The sequence below is a fragment of the Bos indicus x Bos taurus genome, chromosome 10 (genome assembly GCF_003369695.1).
Source record: "Bos indicus x Bos taurus breed Angus x Brahman F1 hybrid chromosome 10, Bos_hybrid_MaternalHap_v2.0, whole genome shotgun sequence".
Classification (NCBI taxonomy): Eukaryota; Metazoa; Chordata; class Mammalia; order Artiodactyla; family Bovidae; genus Bos; species Bos indicus x Bos taurus.
Window position 1 is genome coordinate 39,189,603 of NC_040085.1, and position 23,446 is coordinate 39,213,048.

The 23,446-nt window shown below is 45.9% G+C and overlaps 1 protein-coding gene across 1 annotated transcript in view; it reads left to right on the forward strand.

Annotated features, from left to right (window-relative positions):
• The window catches only part of OAZ2 (ornithine decarboxylase antizyme 2), a 66,323-nt gene that overhangs the window by 27,224 nt on the left and 15,653 nt on the right, over positions 1-23,446 (forward strand). The window contains 1 exon segment of the mRNA XM_027553762.1: positions 8,409-8,482. Coding sequence (XP_027409563.1) covers positions 8,409-8,482 — 74 coding nt within the window.

Consider the following 23,446-nt stretch of genomic DNA (forward strand, 5'->3'; position numbering starts at 1 on the left):
CACCTGCTCTCCTGAATCCCAGGCCTGCACTGAGCTGCCTGTATCTAAGGTGTCCTGCTGATGAGTCTGTCTGCTGTGAAAGGCTCTCGGGTGACATGTGCAGGCCTAGCTGGTACCTGCATGTGAAGGGAGGCTGCCCCCCAGGTGCTGTGAGGGATGTGGAGCTTGGCCAGGCCCTGGCCCTCTAAGAAGCTGGGTGCTGGATGAGTGGGTTGTCTGGGCTCCGGAGGGAGGCTCTGGGAGGAGAGGGGGTTGGTGGCTGTGTTCACACCAGCAAGAGGAGGGGGCTTGACGCTCCTCTTACCTGGACCCCTCTGCAGTGTTTGGACCGGCTCCGCACTTGCGAAGCAAGCAAGGCCTTCCCAGCCTGGCACCCCTCGTAGTGCTGGTTGGGGAAGCAGCACAGAGGCCCACAGCCCCCACCCGGGGCCAGACCGATGGCTGACCTACTTCAGCTGTGGCAGGAGCCACCGGGTCTTCCTGAGGTAGTGAATTATTTAGCTGGGCACCTGGGCCTTTCTGAGAGGGGCTAAGAAAGCTCTTCATAATTTAAAGGCCCCTGTTCCTGTGGCTTCCCTGGGGGGGCCTCCTTCACGCTTTACTGAGCAGGGCCTGCGTCTGACAGGAGGGGGAGGGAGGCCCTGAGGCCATCCCAGGAGGGGCTCTCCAGCTGGATGGGGGCCTTTTTCAGGGTGAGGCCTTTGCAGAGAGGCCTCAGTGGACAGTCGGCGTTTGGACCTAGGGTGGAGGTGTCAGTCAGGGCTTCCAGACAAGGACACAGTAAGCTGAGGTCAGCAGTGGCCAGGTCCTGACTCCCCATTTAGAAAGCACCTTCTTCCTTTCCAGCTCATCTAGTTACTTGAAATACTTCTTTCCTTTCTGGAAGGATTTTAGGCCTTGGAATAACCAGGCCTATTTTACTCAGAGGTCCCTTCCCATCAGCACTGAAATCTCCCCCATGGCAGAGGAGGCCGCCTTCATAAGCGCAATGCCTTCCATACTGCTTCACATGGACGAGGCTGGCGGCAAGTGGATGCTTGTTGAGGCCCTGGCCCGAAGCCAGCTCTGTATTTCCTGGGCTGGGGGCAAGGCTCGTCACCCCAACTCGGTCATTGGGTGCTGCTACCTGGCCAGTGTTTTTAAGGATGTTGTTTCTCTTGGAGCCTTCACAGGTGAGCAGGTTCCCAAGCCCTGACACTGAGCTTCCAGGGGAGTCCGTGCAGGTAAATGTGGGGGAGCTCAGGCTCTCACCCTCATCCCTTCCCTCTGTTCCGCCCATCACGCCTGCGTTGCCTCATTTGCAGAGGTCCGGAATCCAGGCTTTGTGATCTCCAGGAGCTCCCTGGCAAAACACAGATATCCCTGAGAAACAGGGCAAAGCTTTCAGGGCAGGATTTAGGGAGAGTGCCAGAAGGGGACCCTGGAAGGGAGCAAAGACTTTACCACATAGTGTCAGGAGGAGAGAGCAAAAACCTCTCTACCTGGCTGCATCCTCTCCCACTTCTGTCCATCCACAGGGCCTCCACTGGGGCGGGCCGCCTCCGGGACAGCAGACCTTCCTCCCTGAAGTGCTCCCTCAGGAAAGAAGAGGGGCCATAGGAGCTGAGAGTGCACCCTTGTAAGGAAAGAGGCTGGGCGCTGCCCTGGCGGCGTTCCCAGAGCTGACCAGAAAGGGGCCTGAGCTCCTGTTTGCCCTGGATCTCCTCGCTTGTCACACAGCCCACCCACACCCTCTGGGCAGCGTGGACAACATCCACGGGCCCCCTCACCCCTGGCTTCTGGTTGGGCTGAGTGAGTGAGCAGGAGCCCCGGCAGGGGTATGAAGGAAGTCAGTGAGTGAGGTCAGGTGCCCTTGGGCCATTTTTGTCTTCTTGACCTTAGAGCAGACCATCAGAAGGGCTCTTCCCCATCAGAATCAGAATTCAGCATGGAGACTCTGATCCAGTCCCCTCTCCCATTTTACAGATGAGGAAATCGAAGCACAGAGAGGTGACGAAATTTGGTCTAAGGTCAGGAAGACGGTGGCCAAGGTGTCCTCCACCCGTGTCTCCTGATTCCCAATCCGTTGCCCCGCATAGCTGTTCCAGAACCACACACGTGCTCTCTAACCCCCGGGCAGAGGGGCAGCAGGTGCGGGATGGCCGTGGGCTTGGCGGCCTCCTCTGCAGTTTCAATCAGGATTAGAGCTCGTGTCTCCTACCTGCTACACTCCGGCCTGACCTCTCCCTGGATTCCTGCGTGCTGCTCCCTGATCAGGGGACAAAAAGAGGGCCCCCAGTGACTAGCTTCAGTCTAGCCCATGCAGTCTCTCTGGCTTCTTAACCTGGAGGACAGAGTCATTGGGTCTGCAAGACCCATCTGGGCATGCAAGAACCAAGACTGTCTCTGCATATCTCTGCGTGGTAGAGAAAATGCGACCCAACCCAGTAGGAGGAGTCTAAGAACTAAAGAATGGCTGTATAGTTCCGTGAGAGCCCATCTTTCCTCTCCGAATGTCTTATTTCTTTGCAAATCTGTGCCCTTCTCTCACAGGACTGCTGTGGGAGTCAATGAAAGTGCAGGAACGGGCCTCTTCCAGGGGAGGTAGTCCATACATATTCACTGCAGTCATCTTCAAAGGACACAGGTTTCTCTTTCTTTCATCCTTAACCAGAAATGAAATTGAGTTGATGCTAATTTATACTCTCCTTGGTTATTTTTCTAATGTATTAAATCCTTGAAAGGTGTTTAACCCTTCTCCTGCTGGGAGGAGAGGTGGAGGAACGAGAGGGCAGGGACCCGGGAGCCATGGAAACCATCTACAAGTGCCCAGAGCTAGCTGTTGGCACTTAGGCACCTTTGGATCTGACTTTAGCCTTTTGATCAAATCATGTAGGATTTCAGAGCTCTGACAACAGCAGCAGCAGCAGCAGAAAGTAATAGTAATACATTCATATACAACTTTATAGTTTACAAAACATGTTTGCATATGTTATACTGGTGATTCTCAGAAGCCCATGAGATAAGCAAGAAAGGCTGCTGCTGCTCCTGCTGAGTCGCTTCAGTCATGTCTGACTGTGCGACCCCATAGACAGCAGCCCACCAGGCTCCCCATCCCTGGGATTCTCCAGGCAAGAACACTGGAGTGGGTTGCCATTTCCTTCTCCAATGCATGAAAGTGAAAAGTGAAAGTGAAGTCGCTCAGTCGTGTCCGACTCTTCTCGACCCCATGGACTGCAGCCTACCAGGCTCCTCCATCCATGGGATTTTCCAGGCAAGAGTACTGGAGTGGGGTGCCATCACCTTCTCCGAAGCAAGAAAGACACTATTACCTATTTTTTGCACTTATGGAAACAAAGTTAAGAAGGTCCAACAGCAGGCAGAAGGCTCAAGACCCTGGTTTTCTGGTATTACCATCCACAGTTAAATGATTCTGGGGTTTCTGGGTCATAGGGATCCGATGAAGGTCAGCACTCCTGGGGGACTCTGGAGGGGTGTCATGGGGACCAGAGAAGCCCTACTTGAGCAGTTAGAAGGGCCAGCCATTCCCCAAGCCTCTCTAGTAACCTGGCTAAGAAATCAACCAACAAGAGAAAAAGGCTACAACCATTAGGGTGTGTGGAAGGGAAAAAAGGTTGACTGGATAAGGGTGAGAAAAGCTCTTTTTAAATTAATATTTATGGGAGTGTGGTTGCTTTACAGTGTTGCGTTGCTTTAGTTTCTGCTATACAGCTAAGTGAATCAGCTATATATATATATATATATATATCTCCCCTCTTTTCCTTCCCATTTAGGTCACCACTGAGCATTGAGTAGAGTTTCCCATGCTCTATAGTCGGTTCTCAGTAGTTATGTTTTATACATGGTAGAGTATATATGTCAATCCCAATCTCCCAGTTCATCCTCAGAAATCGCTTAAAGTGGGCTTGTTTCCTAGTTTGGCCAGAGCAGGATTATTCATGTGTCAATATCAACCACCTGTGTCTGAGTATCTCATTAGGGTCTGTGAGTGACTGTATCCTCAGCGCTGCCTGAAGGAGTTCTTACTAATGATGAAGTGCTTGAGTTTGTTGTTTTCAATAATGTAACCACATGAGGATAAGGGGACCAAAGTTCACAGGCTTAGCCACGAGTCCTCCTGTCTTTGGGACCTAATCTAGGGAACAGCTATCTCCATTTCATGAATAGGAAGTTAAAGTTTGGAGAGGTGTTAAAGTCACATTTGGCAGTGAGTGCCACGGCGAGGCACTGAACTCTGGGGTTCTTATCACCCCTGGGGAAGTATCACACCTCCACCCATTCATCCTTCCCTTGGGCAAATACTGAGCATCTGCTCTCTGGAGCCTGTGTTTGGGGCTGAGGTGGAGGATAAGGTACAGTCACTGTTCTCAGGGTCCAGCCTGGGGTCTGAGGCCCTGAACTGTGGAGGAACTGAAATGAGGGGTAACCAGGAAGGGGGAGATTTAGGAGTCAGTGGTTCCAAATGGCTTGTGCCCTCTCCTGCCCCCATGCTGTCCCATTGCTTCCTCCCTGCATGAGTACAGACCCTCCTGCGAGCCTGCAGTGGTGTGGTTCTGCGCTTGGCTTCTCAGAACAGCTACATGGGAGACTTAAGAGGTGGGCATGGAGGGAGATGCCCCATTTTCCACCCCAAGGTCACCCCTCTTGGCTTCCAGAGCAAGAGACTCAGATTCCATCCTCTGGTGAACATGGGCTCTCACCGTAGAGGTGTCTCAAATGTGCCTGCTTCTCTAGCCCTGGGTTCTTCTTCCTGGAACCAACAGAGTATATCTGCTGGAAACTAGATCAGAAGAGATGGAGGCAGAAGCACCGTAAAAGGGGAACAAAGAGCAATGGTCATCGCTAGGATTTCCCCCAAAGACCATACTCCTAAATATGTTTTGCTTATACATTGCATGGAGATTATATATATATATATATATATATATATATATATATATATATATATATATAAAGTTCTTTCTGTTTACAGCCACCAGATGAATCATGCCAAAATACACTTTCATGATTTCAAAGAGCTTTCTTTCCTGGTCCTCTAGAGCCTATAGGTAGATAGATGGCCGGAGTCAGGCATTCAAGACTCATCCCAGTCTGACTTCTGGCCCCTTCTTCACTGTGCGCTCAAGTCAAGACACGTGCAGACTCTGAGATGCTCACAGGGAGAGGTTTTTCCCTATGAAACTGAGTCCTGCATTCATCCTCAAGGGGGTGGGGGGCCTTGGTGAGAATCACTCCAGGTTTAGGCACTCTATGACCCTAGCAAGTCCCTTTCTCTCTCTTTGGCCCCTTGCGGGTCCTGCCACCCCTGCATTCTTCACTGCTCCCTTGTCCTATGTCCACCTGTGTCTACATGTCAGGCATTTTGTCTTGGCCCCGGCCATACCAAAGGTAAGACTTATGCTCACTGAAGACAACTACTCTGTTGGCCTGTCTCTTTCCAGGTGCTGGGTGCGTGGAGTGAGGCTGGGGTGCCCTCTCGTGGTCAAAAATGCTCACATGCCTCACAGATGTTTTTTACTTTTGGTCTTTCAGGAGGAACTCTGCCTGGGAAAAAAATTCAGGGTCCATTTGCTCTGGGCGGCCTGGGAGCCTCTTTTCTGACCAGTGCTCTTAGAGGCAGAGTTGGTAGTCAGTTTCAGACGTGTATGCAGCCCCTACTCCATTGGTACCTGGTTTATGTTATAGGTGGCCAGTCCCTGCTCTGGCACTGGAGCTAGAAAGTGAATATGAGGTCCTGAGAAACTGGATTCACCCCAACTTAGTTCACAGATGGAGAAGCCTCAGCCATCAGAGGCAAAGAGATGTGCCCAAGTGCATTCAGTTATGCAAAATGAACATAAAACTCAGGTGTCCTGACTCACGGTTTCATAGACAATCCAGTCAGTTACCTGCATCCTTTTTCATCTCACTGATTGAAATCCCAGTATGTCCATAGTAATAAGCCAGGAATGACATAGAGTTTAAAAACCACAGTTGATATCTTCAGAGCTTACATATTGTACTTTTCACCCTCTGGAGTGGCCAGGCTAGACCTCCCTGGGAGCTTTTATTTGGATGGTTCCCCTTCAGTGTACAAAGTTCACAGGGCATGGATGAACTTACCAAGCTTTGTTATTTTGTCATTGGCAAGACCCATATAAGCAATTAGCCATATAAGCAAAATTCGGAGAAGTAAATGGCAACCCACTCTAGTATTCTTGCCTGGAAATTTCCATGGACGAAGAACCTGGCAGACTATCGTCCGTGGGGTCACAAAGAGTCAGATGCAACTGAGCACTTTCAGTGCACCTGACCCAGATGTCAGTCTTATCAGCACTACCAAGCATTGATCTCATCTATGTGGACTTAGCTGGTCCCTGCCCAGACGGGTTGTTTCTTTAAGGCATAGGTCATGCCATCCTCACTCACCAGCATAGTCTAGGGCACCTGGTGGTACATAACACAAGCCTGCTAACTGGTTCCTTCCCTTCTGGGACACATGGCAGGCAAGTCTCTTCTCTCTGGACATGTGTCCTCATGGGAATGCACACATGACAGAGGTTCCCACGCTGTGAAAGCAGTCGGAGCGATCTGAAGGTGCTGTGAGCTGCCATAAGGGCAATGACTCTTTTTGTCCCTGAAGGTCTTCAAGCATGTGCTTGCTGGACAATGCTTGGTGGGGATGTTCAGAAGGCAAATCAAGCACTGGATGACTGGTTGGCTTCTGTGCTGATATGTTTTGACCTTGTTCTCCATGATGATGTGCCCGCCTTAGGCGTCGTAAGCTCTCAGCCAGGGGTGATGGGACTGGGGGAGGCAGCCTGGGGGACTGGGCGGCAGGAGAACTCACGCTGCACTAAAGGGGCCTGGGCTTCTCCTCAGCCGGGTGGAGGCCCCATGTGACCTGATGTTTTGATTTTTCAAGAGAAACTGGACATTAAGATTTTAATGTGAAAATTCACGATTCCAGGTGTTGGCAACTATCCAAAATTTAAAACTGTTTTGCAGGCTAAACCAAGGTCCATATGCTGTCGGTTGGCAAATCGAAGGTTGCTTCTGGTTTTCACTTTGTGAACTGCCCCCAAGTTCTCAGTTACCCAGGTTTCTGAGGCCCCTTCCTATCCGTCCCTTGTTCCATTTTTTTCTTTCTTTTTTTTTTTTTTAACTACAGAAGCAACTTGGGTCATCTTTCCCTGTACCACGTCAATCTCCAGTCTCCCTGTGGGGAACTAGAAGCATTCAGCTTTGTTTTGACACTCTATCTGCAATGTCTCCAGAGGCCACCAGGGGGCAGAGGCAGGGTGCAGGAAACAATTGGTTTTGGCCAGGAGTGAGGATTTCTGCCAAGGTTGCAGATCCGTCTTGAATCCAGATGTAGGTGTTCAGGAAGGCATCTGTGGTCGTTCCTGAGGATGCAGTGTGGCTCGCCATTCCCTGCCTCACCTCCCAGTGGGTGCCATTGCCTCACCTCTGTATCACTGGGGAAGCATTCCACCTGGACCTCCTGCCCTTAGCCCTTGACCCAAACTGTTTCCCATGTACCCCAACCACCAGTCAATCACTGATGTCAAATTGATCTGCCCAAACCTGCTTTCCCCAGAGCTTCTCAAGAGCCCTCAGTGGCTCATCATCACATACAGCTTTTCAGATGTGCAGTGTCAAGATGCTGATCCTTGTTAAATAAAGGAGAGTGGACAGAGATTTCCTGTCATCTTAATTGTAATCATAAGGGCAAGCCTTGCAATTCCAGTTTCACAGATGAGGAGACTGAAGCATACAGAGAAAGTGACCAATTCAACCAACAAGCAGAACTCATATTTTCTGAGCATCCTTGTGAGGTAACCTAAGGGATATAAAAACTTGAAGATATCATTCCCATCCTGAGAGACTACAGCTTGTTAGGAAAACATGATACACATGGATCAAAGGTAACTCATTCCTAGAAGCTTCCAAACAGCTGTTCCAGAACAGAAGGAGCTCAGAGAGAGGTCCCTGCACCTAAAAGGTAGGGGAGCTTTGCCAGGGCAGCAGTGGTCTTCAGGCTTGGGCATCTGTACCCCTAGAGATACAGAAAGCCTTTTCTAAGGGCAGGCGGCAGGGTTGTGTTGAAGGGGATCCGTCTCTGGAAAACACCGTGAAGAAGTACTGTTCCACACCTGAGAAGGCCTCTCCTCGCTTCCTTTCCACGATGCTTGACTCCCACTTCACGGAAGGAAGGTCTGGTGGTCCTGGTGCCATTCACCTGCTTTCCAGTTCTCCTCCTTCCAGGTCCTTCCCCACCTTTTAGAAGTTAGGTATTGCCCGTGTGACTTGCTCCTGCCAGTGAAACAGGAGCAAAAGTGAGTCTTTTCTGGGTGGACACATTTAAGAGTCAGTGTGTGATTCTTCTTCTTACCTTCTCTCTGCCCTGGTGACCGATGACATTTCAGATGGTGGAGTCTGGATGCCTGAGTGAGGATGGCACGAATCAGAACCTCCAACTGGCCTGCGATGGACATGTATCGTGAGTTGGGGGTTGGGGTGGAGGAGAAGAGAACCTTTGCTGGTTCAAGGAACTGAGATTTTGAGGTTACTTGTTCCTACAGGATAATTCAGCCTGGACTATACAAAGGACTTATCTCCCGCCCATCCTAAATCTTATTTTGGTATGTTGCCTTGGTGTGTAAAATTCTCTGGGGTTCCAAATAAAGAAACAATTTAAAAGAGTGATTTCAGGACTTCCCTGATGGTCCAGTGGTTAAGACTCTGTGCTTCTGCTGCAGAGAGGTGCAAGTTTGATCCCTGATCAGGGAAGTTTCATGTGCCTCAGTGTGGGTAAAAATATAAAAACAAACAAAAGACTGATTTCAGTACTGAGAAAGTGAATGACTCAAAATGACTGGGCAATAAATCCTTTTGCAAATCAAAGATTTTGCAATATTTTGCTTTCAACAATTGAAGGAGGTGAAACAAATTCAGTTGTCACCTGCTGGATGATAAGGTGGTGTTGAGGGGCTCTGGCTGAACTTCCCACTCTTGCACCCTTATCTATGTGAATATGACTCTCGGCATTAGCATCTATAAAAATGAAATGTGGAAATAAAATTGGTGTAGATCACTGTCTCATTCCAGCTTGTATGCTGTTGTTGCTGCTGCTGCTAAGTCACTTCAGTCATGTCCAACTCTGTGCGACCCCATAGACGGCAGCCCACCAGGCTCCCCCGTCCTTGGTATTCTCCAGGGAAGAATACTGGAGTGGGTTGCCAGTTCCTTCTCCATTCCAGCTTGTATACATCGATCTCAGTATGAGATGCATTTCCTATAAAATTTTACTTCTAATGTTTAATAATTCCTCATCAGCATTTGCATATATATTTGTTGTTTTGACAGTGAATGATAAGTCAGTCCAGAAGAAGACTCTGGACTCTAGAGACTTACGGACACCAAAAATAGGAAAAGGATACAAATTTAATTTTTTAAGCTTCTAAAACATAATTTATTGAGGTAAAATTCACGTAACTAAAAGTAACCATTTTATTTTATATATTTTTAATTTTTGGCTGCACCCCACAACAGGTAGGACCCTAGTTTGAGCAGGGATGGAACCCAGGCCTGCTGCATTGGAAAGTGGAGTCTTCGCCACTGGACTGCCAGGGAAGTCCTTGAAAGTAATCACTTTAAAATGAACAATTCAGTCCTGAAAAAAAAATAAAAATAAAAAAAATAAAATGAACAATTCAATGGCATTTAGTATATCCACAATATTATGCAATCACTACCTCTGTCTTGTTCCAAAGGGTTTCCCTCACTCCAAAAAAAAACCTCATACCCACTAAACAGCCACCCTGTTCCTTCTGCTCAGCTGTTGGCAATAACCTGTGCTCTGTCTCTACGCATTTATCTCTCCTGAACATTTCCTATGGATTGAATTGTATAATAATGTGACCCTTCGTTCTTGGCTTCTTACACTTAATGTTTTTGAGATTTATCCAGTTAGCATAATGCTTGTAGCATGTATCAGTACATGAGTGAGAAAAAGAGTGAACTCTTTTTATGACTAAAAAATATACCATTGGATGTATATACTGCAATTTGTTTATTCATTATTGTTTTAATTTATATATATATATTTATGTAGAGAAGTATGGTTTGATGATCAATAAGAGATTTTCAAGCATAAACTATATATTCTATTAGGACAGCATTATATAGGAGGAAAAGGAAAGAAAATATGTGTTCAAAGAGAAAAAGCAGTGATACAAATTTTCCTCTGTTAAAGAAGAGTTTGCTTATGTATTTTGCAAATGATTGATGATGGATATAAAATCACTGTGATTCTACTGGATACATTTAAGTTTTATTTTTAAATGTCAACATTTCCAACATACCAGAAATCACATCCTTTGCAACTATTTAAAGCTGGTTGGCAAACATTTTTTTTTTCTTATTTAAAAATTTTAAGAGAATACATGATTTTTAAAAAACAGCTTTATTTATTTTTAGGGGGGTACGTCTTTATTTCTCTTTGACCGTGCTGGGTCTTTGTTGCTGCGCTGGGGCTTTCTCTAGTTGCTGCAAGCCAGGGGGCTGCTCTCTAGTTGCAGTGTGTGGGCTTCTCATTGCTGGGGCTTCTCTTGGTGAGAAGCGTGGGTTCTAGGGCTCTCAGGCTTCAGCAGTTGCCGCTCCCAGTCTCTAAAACACAGGCTCGATGGTACACAGACTCGAGCACGTGGGCTCAGTAGTTGTGGCATGTGGGCTTAGTTGCTCTGCGGCATGTGGAATCTTCCTGGACCAGGAATCGAACCCGTGTCCCCCTGCATTGGCAGGCAGATTCTCATCCACTGTGCCCCCAGGGAAGTCCCAACCAGCTTTATTTTTATTTTAATATTTACTTATTTATTTGGCACCAGGTCTTGGTTGCGGCATGCGGAATCTTTAGTTGCAGCATGTGGGATCTAGTTCTGTGGCCAGGGATCAAAGCCAGGCCCACTGCCTTGAGAAGCTGGAATCCTAGCCAATGGACCACCAGGAAAGTCCCCCAAACCAGCTTTATTGTAGAGTATATACTTTAAATTTTTGTTTAGAGTGTGCATGAGTTAAATTATTGAAAGACTACCGCCTTGAAGGGTGGACTGAGGAAGAGGGGTGGGGGAGGAGAAAGGCACTGTGGGTATGAAGAAGAGAGAAGTGATACACAAGCAGGAAGAGGGTGTGCTCAGGAGACTGAGTGGAAGAGAGTAATCGGAGATGAACTGGGAAGGTAAGTTGAGGTCAGACTAACAGTTTATAGCTGAGGCATTTTGGTTTCTTGTTAATTTTAATTACACTCAAATCTTGTAAGGTTTTATCTCCTTGTACAAGAGTAAAACTTTACGGATAAACTCGGTTCCATCTCCTCCATTTCTGGTCCCCTTCCTACCTCTCCAGAGGTGACCTTGGTTTTCAGTGTGGGGCTGGATCTCTCAGATGTGTTCCCGTGGATGCGTGCGCCCGTGCTGCAGGTCTCTTCCTGAGACCTAGGCTAAGGGCTTTCGGTTTTGTCACGGGATCAGGAGGAATGGCCATCTTGGGGATGTGGCAACAAAGTTAGTCACACCTGTGGGCTTTTCAAAAATGGAGGTTTTGGTGCGAAATCTCCCAACATTGTCTCGAAATCTTTTTAAGCGCTGTGTTTACCAAACAAGGCATGTGTCTGCAGGCTGGACTTGGCCTGTGGACTGCTAGTCTGTGCTTTACGGAGTCTTGCCTGAAGGCAGAGCACTGGCCTGTCACATAATCTCTTGGCAAGCCACTTGGCACTAAGATCTAAGTGGTTGTGAAGGATTCTGGGCTTCTTATGGAGATGCTGTGGGAATGGTTGACTTCACTCTTCATGTCCAGTTCCCACTTCCTTTCCAACATCCAGCTAGTAACAGAGCTCTACCAGGATGCTGGGAGCTTGGTAGAAGGTTCCAGAAGCATCCTCATAAACCCAGGAAGTCAGCCAATGTGGATTCATGAGAGGCCAAGACTCCCCCAGGGAGTTGGACCTCAGGCATCCAGGGTTCTTCTCTCAGGCGCTGAGGCAAGCTCCTACACCTCTCCCTGGACACAGCCCAGTGGGAATGTAGACTGGTGACTGTTTCTCAAAGGGCTTTGTCCTGTGACTGAAGCCAAGCAAGGCAGTCAGACAAAAATGAAAACACATACACACACACACACACACTGTCCCAGCACTTCCAAGACCTTTTCCCACAAAGCCCCAGGGCAGCCGGAAGGGCAGCTGGTCGTGGGAATGGACCAGAGGTCCCCTCCCCCAGTGGACGCTCCATCCTGCTCCATTCACTCCCCACCATACACCCCCCTTGGCCTCCTCTGCTTGCTTACTACTTCCAGGGAGGAAGTAGCTGAACAATGCGGAGGATCAGAGAATGGGCACTGGGCCTGGGACCCAGGGCCAGTCCTTGGCGGGCCTGGGCTCCCACCCTGGCTGCCCTTCTCCACCTCACACCCACCCCCTCAGCTGGTTTCCCTGAAGGGTGGCCTTCCACAGACCTCTCTCCCCATCCCTGTGGAACTCCAGATAGCTGACGACTCTCTCCCCACTTCCTCTCTCCTACTGCGTGGTGGCCGCTGGTGTCCGTGCTCCCACTGGAGTATAATTCCTAGCATGAGGGGCTGAAGCCGAGCTCGGAGAGAGATTGTGGCCCGTGGGGTGGGTGGGAAGAAAAGGTCGTTTGAAGGAATATGTTTATTTATTTATTTGGCTGCAGTGGGTCTTAGTTGTGGCACGCAGGATCTTCGTTTTGGCATATGGCATGCAGGCTTAGTTCCTTTATCAGGGATCAAACCTGTGTCCTCTGCATTGCAAGGCAGATTCTTAACCACTGGGTCACCGGGAAACTTACTGAAAAGACTTTTTTTTTTTTTTCCTAAAGTTTTTCTCCAGAGGCAAAAGCAAGCCCTGTAAATGGAGACTGTGTTGGAACAGTGCATACCGAGGGCTCATCTTCCTCTCTGGATAGAGCCATCTCTGTGGGGCGGGAGAGGTGGAAGTGTTCACAGGCCTGGGGGTGGCTAGTGATTCCCAATTCCAGGGGCTGGGCAGTTGGTGGGAACCACGACTTTTATTTTTCCTGTGGGTCTAAAATAATGTTCTCCCTGGGCCCGGAACCCCACACCCTGGGCTGCCCTGCCCCTTGCTAGCTGGCCCTCGTCCGAGAGCTTTCAACTGCCTCGCCTTCCGCCAGGCATTTCCTGGCCTGGGAGCCAAGGGGCAGGGTTCCTCACAAATCTCTGGCTGCGTCTGAAAGCCAGCCTGCCCTCTCTTCCCTGGGTCCTGACTCTGGGAGTGGATAGAAGCAGTTACTGCATAGGTGACTAGGCTGATCTCCCAACACACCCAGTGTGGTTCCAGAACGCGCTGAGATGGGCTCTGAGTCCCAGCGGCTTTCCCTCGACCTCTGGTTTCACCCTGTAAGTGATCTCTTGCCCCTTCATTGCTCACCCAGCTACACATGGTCACTTGGAAACCTAAAAATTCTGGAGTGCAGGCAAAAGCCTTCAAGAGTATGCCCCCTTGTGTGTTAGGTGAGAAATGGAGCCACAAAGAACAATGTCTGTCTATAACCTTCTGCGACTTTCAAAGGTGATTTTGGCATAATCCTGGGAGGGAATGGAGACCTGGGGGAGGCTTCCTAGTTGGCTCAGTGGTAAAAGAATCCAACTGCTGATGCAGGGAGATGCTGGTTTGATCCCTGGGTCGGGAAGATCCCTTGGAGGAGGGCATGGCAACTCGTTCCAGTATTCTTGCCTGGAGAATCCCATGGTCAGAGGAACCTTGCAGGCTATAGTCCATGGGGTCACAAAGAGTCGGACACGACTGAGTGACTGAACGTTCATGCATGCATTGGGAAGGAACAGGAGAAAAATGCCAGTCTCTTGGTATCCTAATCTTCTTGTCTGGGTCTTTCCAAACCTTTCTTTTTTATTGTATTTTTCAGTGCCCCAGTCTCTATTTCCACCTTGAAAAAGTGGCACGTGAATTGTCTTTGTTCTTAATAAAGAAGCTGATGTGAATTCTTCTACACTCCTGCATTCACAAGCTGGGCAGCCCTCTTCTGCACTAATTATGCTGTCTGCATTTGCTTCCTAATTGTTGTATACGTATAAACCACATCTCCAACAAGATTGTAAGCTTTTGTGCTTCACAAAAGGTTCAAGGAATTCTACCATGATAAAAGAAAATTCACTGACTGCTTATGACCCAAGCTCTTAGCTTCTCACCCTTATAGAGTTTTCAGTTGAAAGGGCACAAGACACTTTGCATAAGGAGACAACTGACTAAATGATTACTGATGTAATATTTGCTGTGAAGGAAATGCCCAGGGTACAGTAAAGCTCCCCAGGGCTCACTGAGGAGGTGGCATTTTAGGGGCAGTCTTATGGATGGGGAGCCAGCCTGGTAGAGATCTGGGGGAAGTGTGGGCCAGACCAAGGGAGTAGTAGGAATTAATGGCTCAGCCAAGGAGCAGTGTGCCATGTTTAAGACCTTGAAAAAGAGCCAGAGGCACTCCAGGAAGGAGAGGACTTGGGGTGCAGTTGGAGGATGGGAGGGCTCAGATCCTGCATGGTCTCGTGTGCAGGTGAAGTGAGGAATTTGGATTTTGATGCTGAAGCTGAAGCTCCAATATTTTGGCCACCTGATGCAAAGGACCAACTCATTGGAAAAGACTTTGATGCTGGGAAAGATAGAAGGCAGGTAGAGAAGAGGGCGATAGAAGATGAGATGGTTGGACGGCATCATCAACTCAATGGACATGAGTTTGAGCAAACTCCGGGAGACAGTGAAGGACAGGAAAGGCTGGTGTGCTGCAGTCCATGGGATCACAAAGAGTCAGACATGACTTAGCGACTGAACAACAACAACAACAAGCGAGATAGGAAGCCACTGGAGGTTTAGAGTACCAGAATAACACAATCTATATTTTTAATACTTAAAATATTACTCTGGCTGTTTTGAGGGGAATGGATTGGAAGATGACGAGAAAGGAGATAGACCATTAGGAGGCTGCAGTAATCTGAGCAAAAGATGGCGGTGGATTGGATCAGGGTGGGAGAAATGGAGGATACACATACTCCTTTTGGAGACAGAAATGACAGGACTTGTTAAAATGAGTTGGATGACAAGAGGTGGGGAAATGAGGGAAAGAGAGGAATTGTGACAGCATCTTGGTACCTGCCTGAGCAATCAGAATGTTAGTGGGTCATTTAAGGAGATGGAAAAAATGGGGAAGCCCTGGGAGGGACCAGGTTTGAGGTGGCAGGTAGAATTAAGGATTTGGGCTTGTCAGGTTAAAGCCATTTAATAGACATGTCAGGCTTGCCTTGTCAGATATCATGTCGTATGACCTGTATGTCTGTAACTTAAAAGAGGATTCTAGGCTAGAGACATGGACTTGAGAGCCGCTAGACTAGGATGATACTGAAATCCATGGCAGTGAAAGAGATTACCTGGGGATATAAGGAAGAGGGTCCAGGACTGGATCTTGGGGAGATTAAACCTTTAAAAAGGGCAGGAAGAGTTGGTGAAACTGAAAAGGACATTTAGAAGAATTGGCCAGAGAGCCACTTGGGAGAATGTCATGGAAGAAAGGAGAGTGTCCAAAGAGGGAAGGAGTGGTCAACTCTTAAGTATTCCTGAAGTCAGGACTTCCCTGATGGTCCAGTGGTTAAGAACCCGCCTGCAAAAGGACACAGGTTCGATCCCCGATCCAGGAAGATCCCACATGCTGCAGAACAACTAAGCCTGTGCACAACTCCAGAGCCTGTGCTCTGGAGCCCACGTGCAGCAACTACTGAAGCCTGAACACTAAGCCTGAACACATGCTCCAAAAGAGAAGCCATCACAATGACCCATGTACCGCAACTAGAGAGTAGCCCTTGTTCGCCGCAACTAGAGAAAGCCCACACGCAGCAACAAAGACCCAGTGCAGCCAAAAATAACAGATTTAAAAAAAAAAAAAAGAAGAGAAAAGCATTCCTGAAGTCAATAGGACAGAAAGCCAACTCTGGATTTGGCCACTTAGAGATTAGAGGGGCCCTACACAGGCGAAGTCTTTGTGGAGTGGTAGGGTGGGTATCAGTGGTGGGGTTTGAGATTTGTTGTTGCTATTATTACTATTTGTTTTTAAATTTATTTTTGTATCTTTCCCAATTAAAAAAAATTTTTTTGGCCACACCATATGGCTGTCTTAGTTCCCCAACCAGTGATCGAACCTGGGCCCCAGCAGGGAAAGCTTGGAGACCTAAACACTGGACCGCCAGAGAAGTCCCCCTCACCTTGTTTTGTTTTTTAAATTAAAAAATTTTTATTACAAAAACTGTCAAACTTTCACGTTAAAAGCATGATACAGCAATTATCAACTCATAGTTTCTGATTTCATCCATATCCTCTTCTCTTTTTTATTCTTTTAAGCTAATCTCAGGCATTTCATTTCATCCACAAATAGTTCAGTGTGCTTCACAAAAACACATGGTTCTTTTTTTAAAAAAATACAATTATCAGACATAAAAAATCTAATTTTTAAAAATTGAGACATAATTGACATATGGCTCAGATGGTAAAGAATCCACCTGCAATGCAGGAGACCTGTGTTCAATCTCTGGGTCAGGAAGATCCCCTGGAGAAGGGAGTGGCTACCCACTCTAGTATTCTTGCCTGGAGAATTCCATGGACAGAGGAGCCTGGCAGGCTACAGTCCAGGGGTCTCAGAGAGTCGGACACAATTGAGTGACTAACACTTTCAATTTTACTTCATGTATTAGTTTTAGTACAACATAATGATTTGATACATGCATATACTGGGAAATGATTACCAGGATACATTAACATCTATCACCACCATAATTAAGATTTTATTTTCTTGTGATGAGAACTCTTTCTAGCAACTTTCAAATATATGTACCACAGTATTGTTAATTATGGTCACAATTGCTGTTGTAACCTAAGAGTTTCTAATTGTGTTTTATTTGGGAACCTTACTAAGGACTATCGCCTCGGAGCCAATCTTTGAGGCAGCTCTGAGAAACCGTTCCCAAAGGCATAAGAAAGGAGCCAGGATATATAGGAGTTTTGCTGGAAAACAAAACCAAACCATATAGTTGAATGTCAAAAGATTACTGCTGTGTAAAGTTTAAAAATAAAATAAAATTAGAGAAAAAAAAAAAAAAAGTAAAAAGTTCAAAGAAAAAAAAATAAAAATAAAAAACTTTATATTGCAAAAAAAAAAAAAAAAGATTACTGCTAATCACAAAAGAAATCACGTATCTCAAATTCATTATTTTAGTGCTTTTCCATGTATGAGAAGATGCAAGAGTCTGGGCTCATTGAAATCATTTCTTAGATATGCATCTCAACTGTCTAGGGCCAGTATCCTGTTTTTCTCATTCCTGAATTCCCTGCAGGGTGCACTGTCAGGGGTGTGTGTGTGTGTGTGTGTGTGTGTGTGTATTTTAAACAGTTGGATTATTTGAATCACCATATAAAAAGGGTCATTGATTACTGCGTTTGATGGATAAATCTCTTAAGTCAATTTTAATCTACAGATTTCTCCTTTTATTTTCTGATAAAAAAGTAGAAATTTCTGTCCTTTAGAAATTTCCAACATTTGGGATTTTGCTGATTGCATTTAACAGTCCTATGATGCCATTCGACAAGTTCCTTTGTCTCCTTTTACGGAACTGTAAACTGTAGTTAGATATAATCCAGTGCTCTTGCCGGGAGAATCCCAGGCTCCTGGACCGAGGAGCCTGGTGGGGTATAGTCCATGGGGTCACAAAGAGTTGGATGTGACTAAGCAACTCAGCACATAGATATAAAGGCTTGCTCTGATTCAGGTTCAAGTTTTTTTTTTTTTTTCAAAACTACTTCATAGGTGGTGATGCATCCTTTCATCAGGAGGCATATAACCTTCATTCATATGCTTCCTTTGTCATATTAAGAGCTATTGGTGATCATGATCGCATTCCTTCTCCTCGTTTCACTCAGTCATTTCCAACGCTTTGTGACCCCATGGACTGCAGCCCGCCAGGATTCTCTGTCCATGGGACTCTCCATCCATGGGATTCTCCAGGCAAGAATACTGGAATGGTTTGCCATTTCCTTCTCCACATGATCTCATTAAGGATTTACAAAATGGTGATACTCTATTATTCCTTCTTCATTTTATCGCCTAATTGTTTGTCTTGAAGCATGTTTGTAAAGAAAATCAGGTTGAATGCTTGTTTCTTAACAGTTTTCAGAATCGTCTTCCATCAATCATTTTGTTAACCTGAAATACAGTTCTGATAAGAAAGGCAAGTTAAATGCTTGACTTTATTCTCTCCCTTTACCAGTTTTCAGAAAATGAGTTGGTTCCTTTGAATTCTCTAGAGGTGGTCAATGATGGTCAAAGAAATTCCTATAATTTCTTTCTCACTTTCCTTTTGAGCATCAATTAGCATTCATGAATTTTATCGTTATAAATTAGTTTTTATCAGATCTTCTCTGGAGAGATTTTTATATGGAGAGAAGTGGGACTGAATTTATATTTATGGAACATCTTCTAGACCCTGGGCTAGGTGTTTCCACATACACTATATTTTTAATCTATTGTCTGTGCCACCTGGCATGTGGGATCTAAGTTCCCCAACTAGGGATTAAACCCATGTCCCCAGCATTGCAAGTGCAGAGTCTTAACCAGTGGACCACCAGAGAAGTCCCCCCACATACTATTTTATTTAATCCCATGGCAGTCTTGGAGGGGAAGTGCCATGGCCCCTCTTTTTCACTGAGGAGGAGACAGGCCCTCAGTAGCCACCTGCCTTGTCCAAAATCATATGGCCAGGCAGTGGCCAAGCTCATATTTGTTGGAGCCACATGGCACATAGCTTTATTTTTTAAAATTTTATTGAAGTATAATTGATATACAGTGTTAATTTCTTCAGCCAAGTGTTTTTCATATTCTTTTCCATTGTGATTTATCACAGTATATTGAATACAGTTCCCTGTGCTATATAATAGGACCTTGTTGCTCATCCATCCTATATGTAATAGCCTGCATGTGCTAATCCCCAACTCCTACTCATTCCCTCTCCCTTGGCCCCACGAGTCTGCTCTCTACATTTGTGAGTCTGTTTCTATCTTGCAGATATGTTTATTTGTGTCACATTTTAAATTCCACATATAAGTGATATCAACCACATGGCCTTCTTGAATGAGATCCTACAGACACGAAGGCCCACTGATCACCCGTCTAGCCTCCTTTTTGCCTCTTCTATTTTCTCCTTACTTACTTTTTTTCCTTTGAGTTTGTCACTCTCATACTTGCAAGAGCAATTCCTAGGGACTAGAATACTCTGCCATGTAACCTAATTCATAGCTTTTGTTGTTGTTGTTAAATACATTTTTTGTTATATTTATATATATGTAATTACCTTATCACATGTATTTATACATGTATATAACCTTATCACAAGAATGCAAACTTATCACATTTTATATATATATATATATATATATAAACTTTTATTTGAATATTTGCTGGAGATAATTGTAGACTCATATGGAGTTGTAAGAAATATTATGCACTTATACACTTTGTCCAATTCGTCCCAGTGGCAACATATTGCAAAACCTACCACATAATCAGAATATCAACATTCATGCAGTCTACCTATCTCATTCAGGTTATCCCAGTTTTTCCTGTCCCTATTTGCATGTGCTGGATGTTTGATTCTATACAGTTTGAGCCCCTGGGTAGGTTCATGTTTCCACCACCACTATCAGATGCTGAACAGTTCCATCACCACCGGGACCCACCAGTGTTGCCCTTGTGTAATCACACCCACTTCCTCCTGCCTTCCTCCACCCATCCCAAACCCCTAGCAACCACTAATCTGTTTTCTATTTCTAACGTTTTTGTCATTTCAAAAGGTTATATAAATGGAATAATACCATATGTGACCTTTTTGAAATTGGCCTAATTCCTAGGAGAGTCATCCAAGTTGTTTCATGTACCAATCAATAGTTCAGTCCTTTTTATTGCTGAATTATATTCCACAGTTTGGATGTACCAGTTTGTTTAACCATTCAGCTGCTGAAGGACATCTGAGCTGATTTGTTTTGGCTATTATGAATAAAGCTGCTAGGAACATACAGGTTTTTACGTGAACATAAGTTTTCGTTTCTCTGGGATAAATGCCCAGGAGTGCAATTTCTGGGTCACCCGACAGTTGCATGGCTAGTTTCCTAAGAAACTGCCAAACTGTTTTCTGGAATGGCTGTGTTGTTATTTTTTTAAGGATTGGAGAGTGTGTTTGTGTGTGGAAAGGTGAAATTAGATTGTTTGAGCCAGGTCTTTGAAAAGGGGAGAGAGGATGGTTTCCATAGCTCCTGTGGAGGGACTGGCTGGTCTTTTGTAAGGGAGGGGGCACTAGAGGGGGATACAGTGGGTGGAGAAGCAGATAGCTTTGCAGGTTGTATTAGGAATGAGAGGGAGTTCTTTGCTTCTATTTCCTCAGTAACATAAGAGGTTAAGGAGATGTGTATACACACACATTTTTTTTGTTTGTTTTGGGTTTTTTCCCCCAAAACTTTAAATTTTTATTTTTGCATTGGGGTATAGATGATTAACAGAAGCAGAAGATATTAAGAAGAGATGGCAAGAATACACAGAAGAACTGCACAAAAAAGATCTTCACGACCCAGATAATCACGATAGTGTGATCACTGACCTAGAGCCAGACATCTTGGAATGTGAAGTCAAGTGGGCCTTAGAAAGCATCACTACGAACAAAGCTAGTGGAGGTGATAGAATTCCAGTTGAGCTATTCCAAATCCTGAAAGATGATGCTGTGAAAGTGCTGCATTCAATATGCCAGCAAATTTGGAAAACTCAGCAGTGGCCACAGGACTGGAAAAGATCAGTTTTCATTCCGATCCCAAAGAAAGGCAATGCTAAAGAATGCTCAAACTACCGCACAATTGCACTCATCTCATACGCTAGTAAAATAGTGCTCAAAATTCTCCAAGCCAGGCTTCAGCAATACGTGAACCGTGAACTTCCTGATGTTCAAGCTGGTTTTAGAAAAGGCAGAGGAACCAGAGATCAAATTGCCAACATCTGCTGGATCATTGAAAAAGCAAGAGACTTCCAGAAAAACGTCTATTTCTGCTTTATTGACTATGCCAAAGCCTTTGTGTGGATCACAATAAACTGTGGAAAATTCTGAAAGAGATGGGAATACCAGACCACCTGATCTGCCTCTTGAGAAATTTGTATGCAGGTCAGGAAGCAACAGTTAGAACTGGACATGGAACAACAGACTGGTTCCAAATAGGAAAAGGGGTTCGTCAAGGCTGTATATTGTCACCCTGTTTATTTAACTTATATGCAGAGTACATCATGAGAAGCGCTGGACTGGAAGAAACACAAGTTGGAATCAAGATTGCCGGGAGAAATATCAGTAACCTCAGATATGCAGATGACACCACCCTTATGGCAGAAAGTGAAGAGGAACTCAAAAGCCTCTTGATGAAAGTGAAAGTGGAGAGTGAAAAAGTTGGCTTAAAGCTCAACATTCAGAAAACAAAGATCATGGCATCCCGTCCCATCACTTCATGGGAAATAGATGGGGAAACGGTGGAAACAGTGGAAACAGTGTCAGACTTTATTTTTCTGGGCTCCAAAATCACTGCAGATGGTGACTGCAGCCAAGAAATTAAAAGACGCCTACTCCTTGGAAGGAAAGTTATGACCAACCTAGATAGCATACTCAAAAGCAGAGACATTACTTTGCCAACAAAGGTTTGTCTAGTCAAGGCTATAGTTTTTCCTGTGGTCATGTATGGATGTGAGAGTTGGACTGTGAAGAAGGCCGAGTGCCGAAGAATTGATGTTTTTGAACTGTGGTGTTGGAGAAGACTCTTGAGAGTCCCTTCGACTGCAAGGAGATCCAACCAGTCCATTCTGAAGGAGATCAGCCCTGGGATTTCTTTGGAAGGAATGATGCTAAAGCTGAAACTCCAGTACTTTGGCCACCTCATGCGAAGAGTTGACTCTTTGGAAAAGACTCTGATGCTGGGAGGGATTGGGGGCAGGAGGAGAAGGGGACGACAGAGGATGAGATGGCTGGATGACATCACTGACTCGATGGATGTGAGTCTCAGTGAACTCCGGGAGTTTGGTGATGGACAGGGAGGCCTGGCGTGCTGCGATTCATGGGGTCGCAAAGAGTCGGACACGACTGAGTGACTGATCTGATCTGATAGATGATTAACAGTGTTGTGATAGTTTCAGGTAAACAGTGAAGGGACTCTGCCATACAAATACATGTATCCTTTCTCCTCCAAACCCCTCTCACATCCAGGTTGGCACATAACATTGAGCAGAGTTCCATGTGCTATACTGTAGGTCCCTGTTGGTTATCCATTTTAAATACAGCAATGTATATGTGACCCTCTTTTGGGTGTTTTTTTTTTTTTTTTGGCTGCACTGCACACCATGTGGGATTCTAATTCTCTGACCAGGGATTGAACCCAGGTCCCCTGCATTTTAATCATGGAGTCTTGACCACTGGACCGCCAGGGAAGTCCCTTATGTATATATTTATACATATCCAATCATCCTATTGTACACCAAAGTCTAATACAAGGTTATATGTCCATTATAGCTCAATAAAACTGGGGGAAAAAAAAAGAGGTTAGGCCATCAGCTAAAATGAGAGGCGAAGAGGTTTTGTAGAGGGAGAATAGGTATACAATTCATCTTAGAGAATGGAAAAATTGGAGAAATGTAGTAGGAAGTCCCAGGCAGTGTTGAGAGCTCGTTTGAGGTTTGGATTTGTGAAGTGAAAATAGTCTACCTGGCAGTGTGATTTTGCTCCAGCAAAAGCACTGGAAAGGCAAATGGTGGGTTGATCCAGAGTAAGAGTTTTGCTGCTGCTGCTGCTAAGTTGCTTTAGTCGTGTCCGACTCTGTGTGACCCAGTAGACGGCAGCCCAGCAGGCTCTTCTGTCCCTGGGATTCTCCAGGCAAGAACACTGGAGTGGGTTGCCATTTCCTTCTCAGAGGAGACAGGGTGAGAGAGGGTTTACAGTGAGGGATGATGGAAATTGAGCTAGAGAATGAGAAATGTGGCAACTGGGGCTCATGCTGCTGCTAAGTCGCTTCAGTTGTGTCTGGCTCTGTGTGACCCCATAGATGGCAGCCCACCAGGCCCCGCCGTCCCTGGGATTCTCCAGGCTAGAACACTGGAGTGGGTTGCCATTTCCTCCTCCAATGCATGAAAGTGAAAAGTGAAAAGTGAAAGTGAAGTCGCTCAGTTGTGTCTGACTCTTAGCAACCCCATGGACTGCAGCCTACCAGGCTCCTCCGTCCATGGGATTTTCCAGGCAAGAGTACTGGAATGGGGTGCCATTGAATAGCGAGAAATAAGTAAGGTCAAGGGATCCGAGCTCATGAATTGTT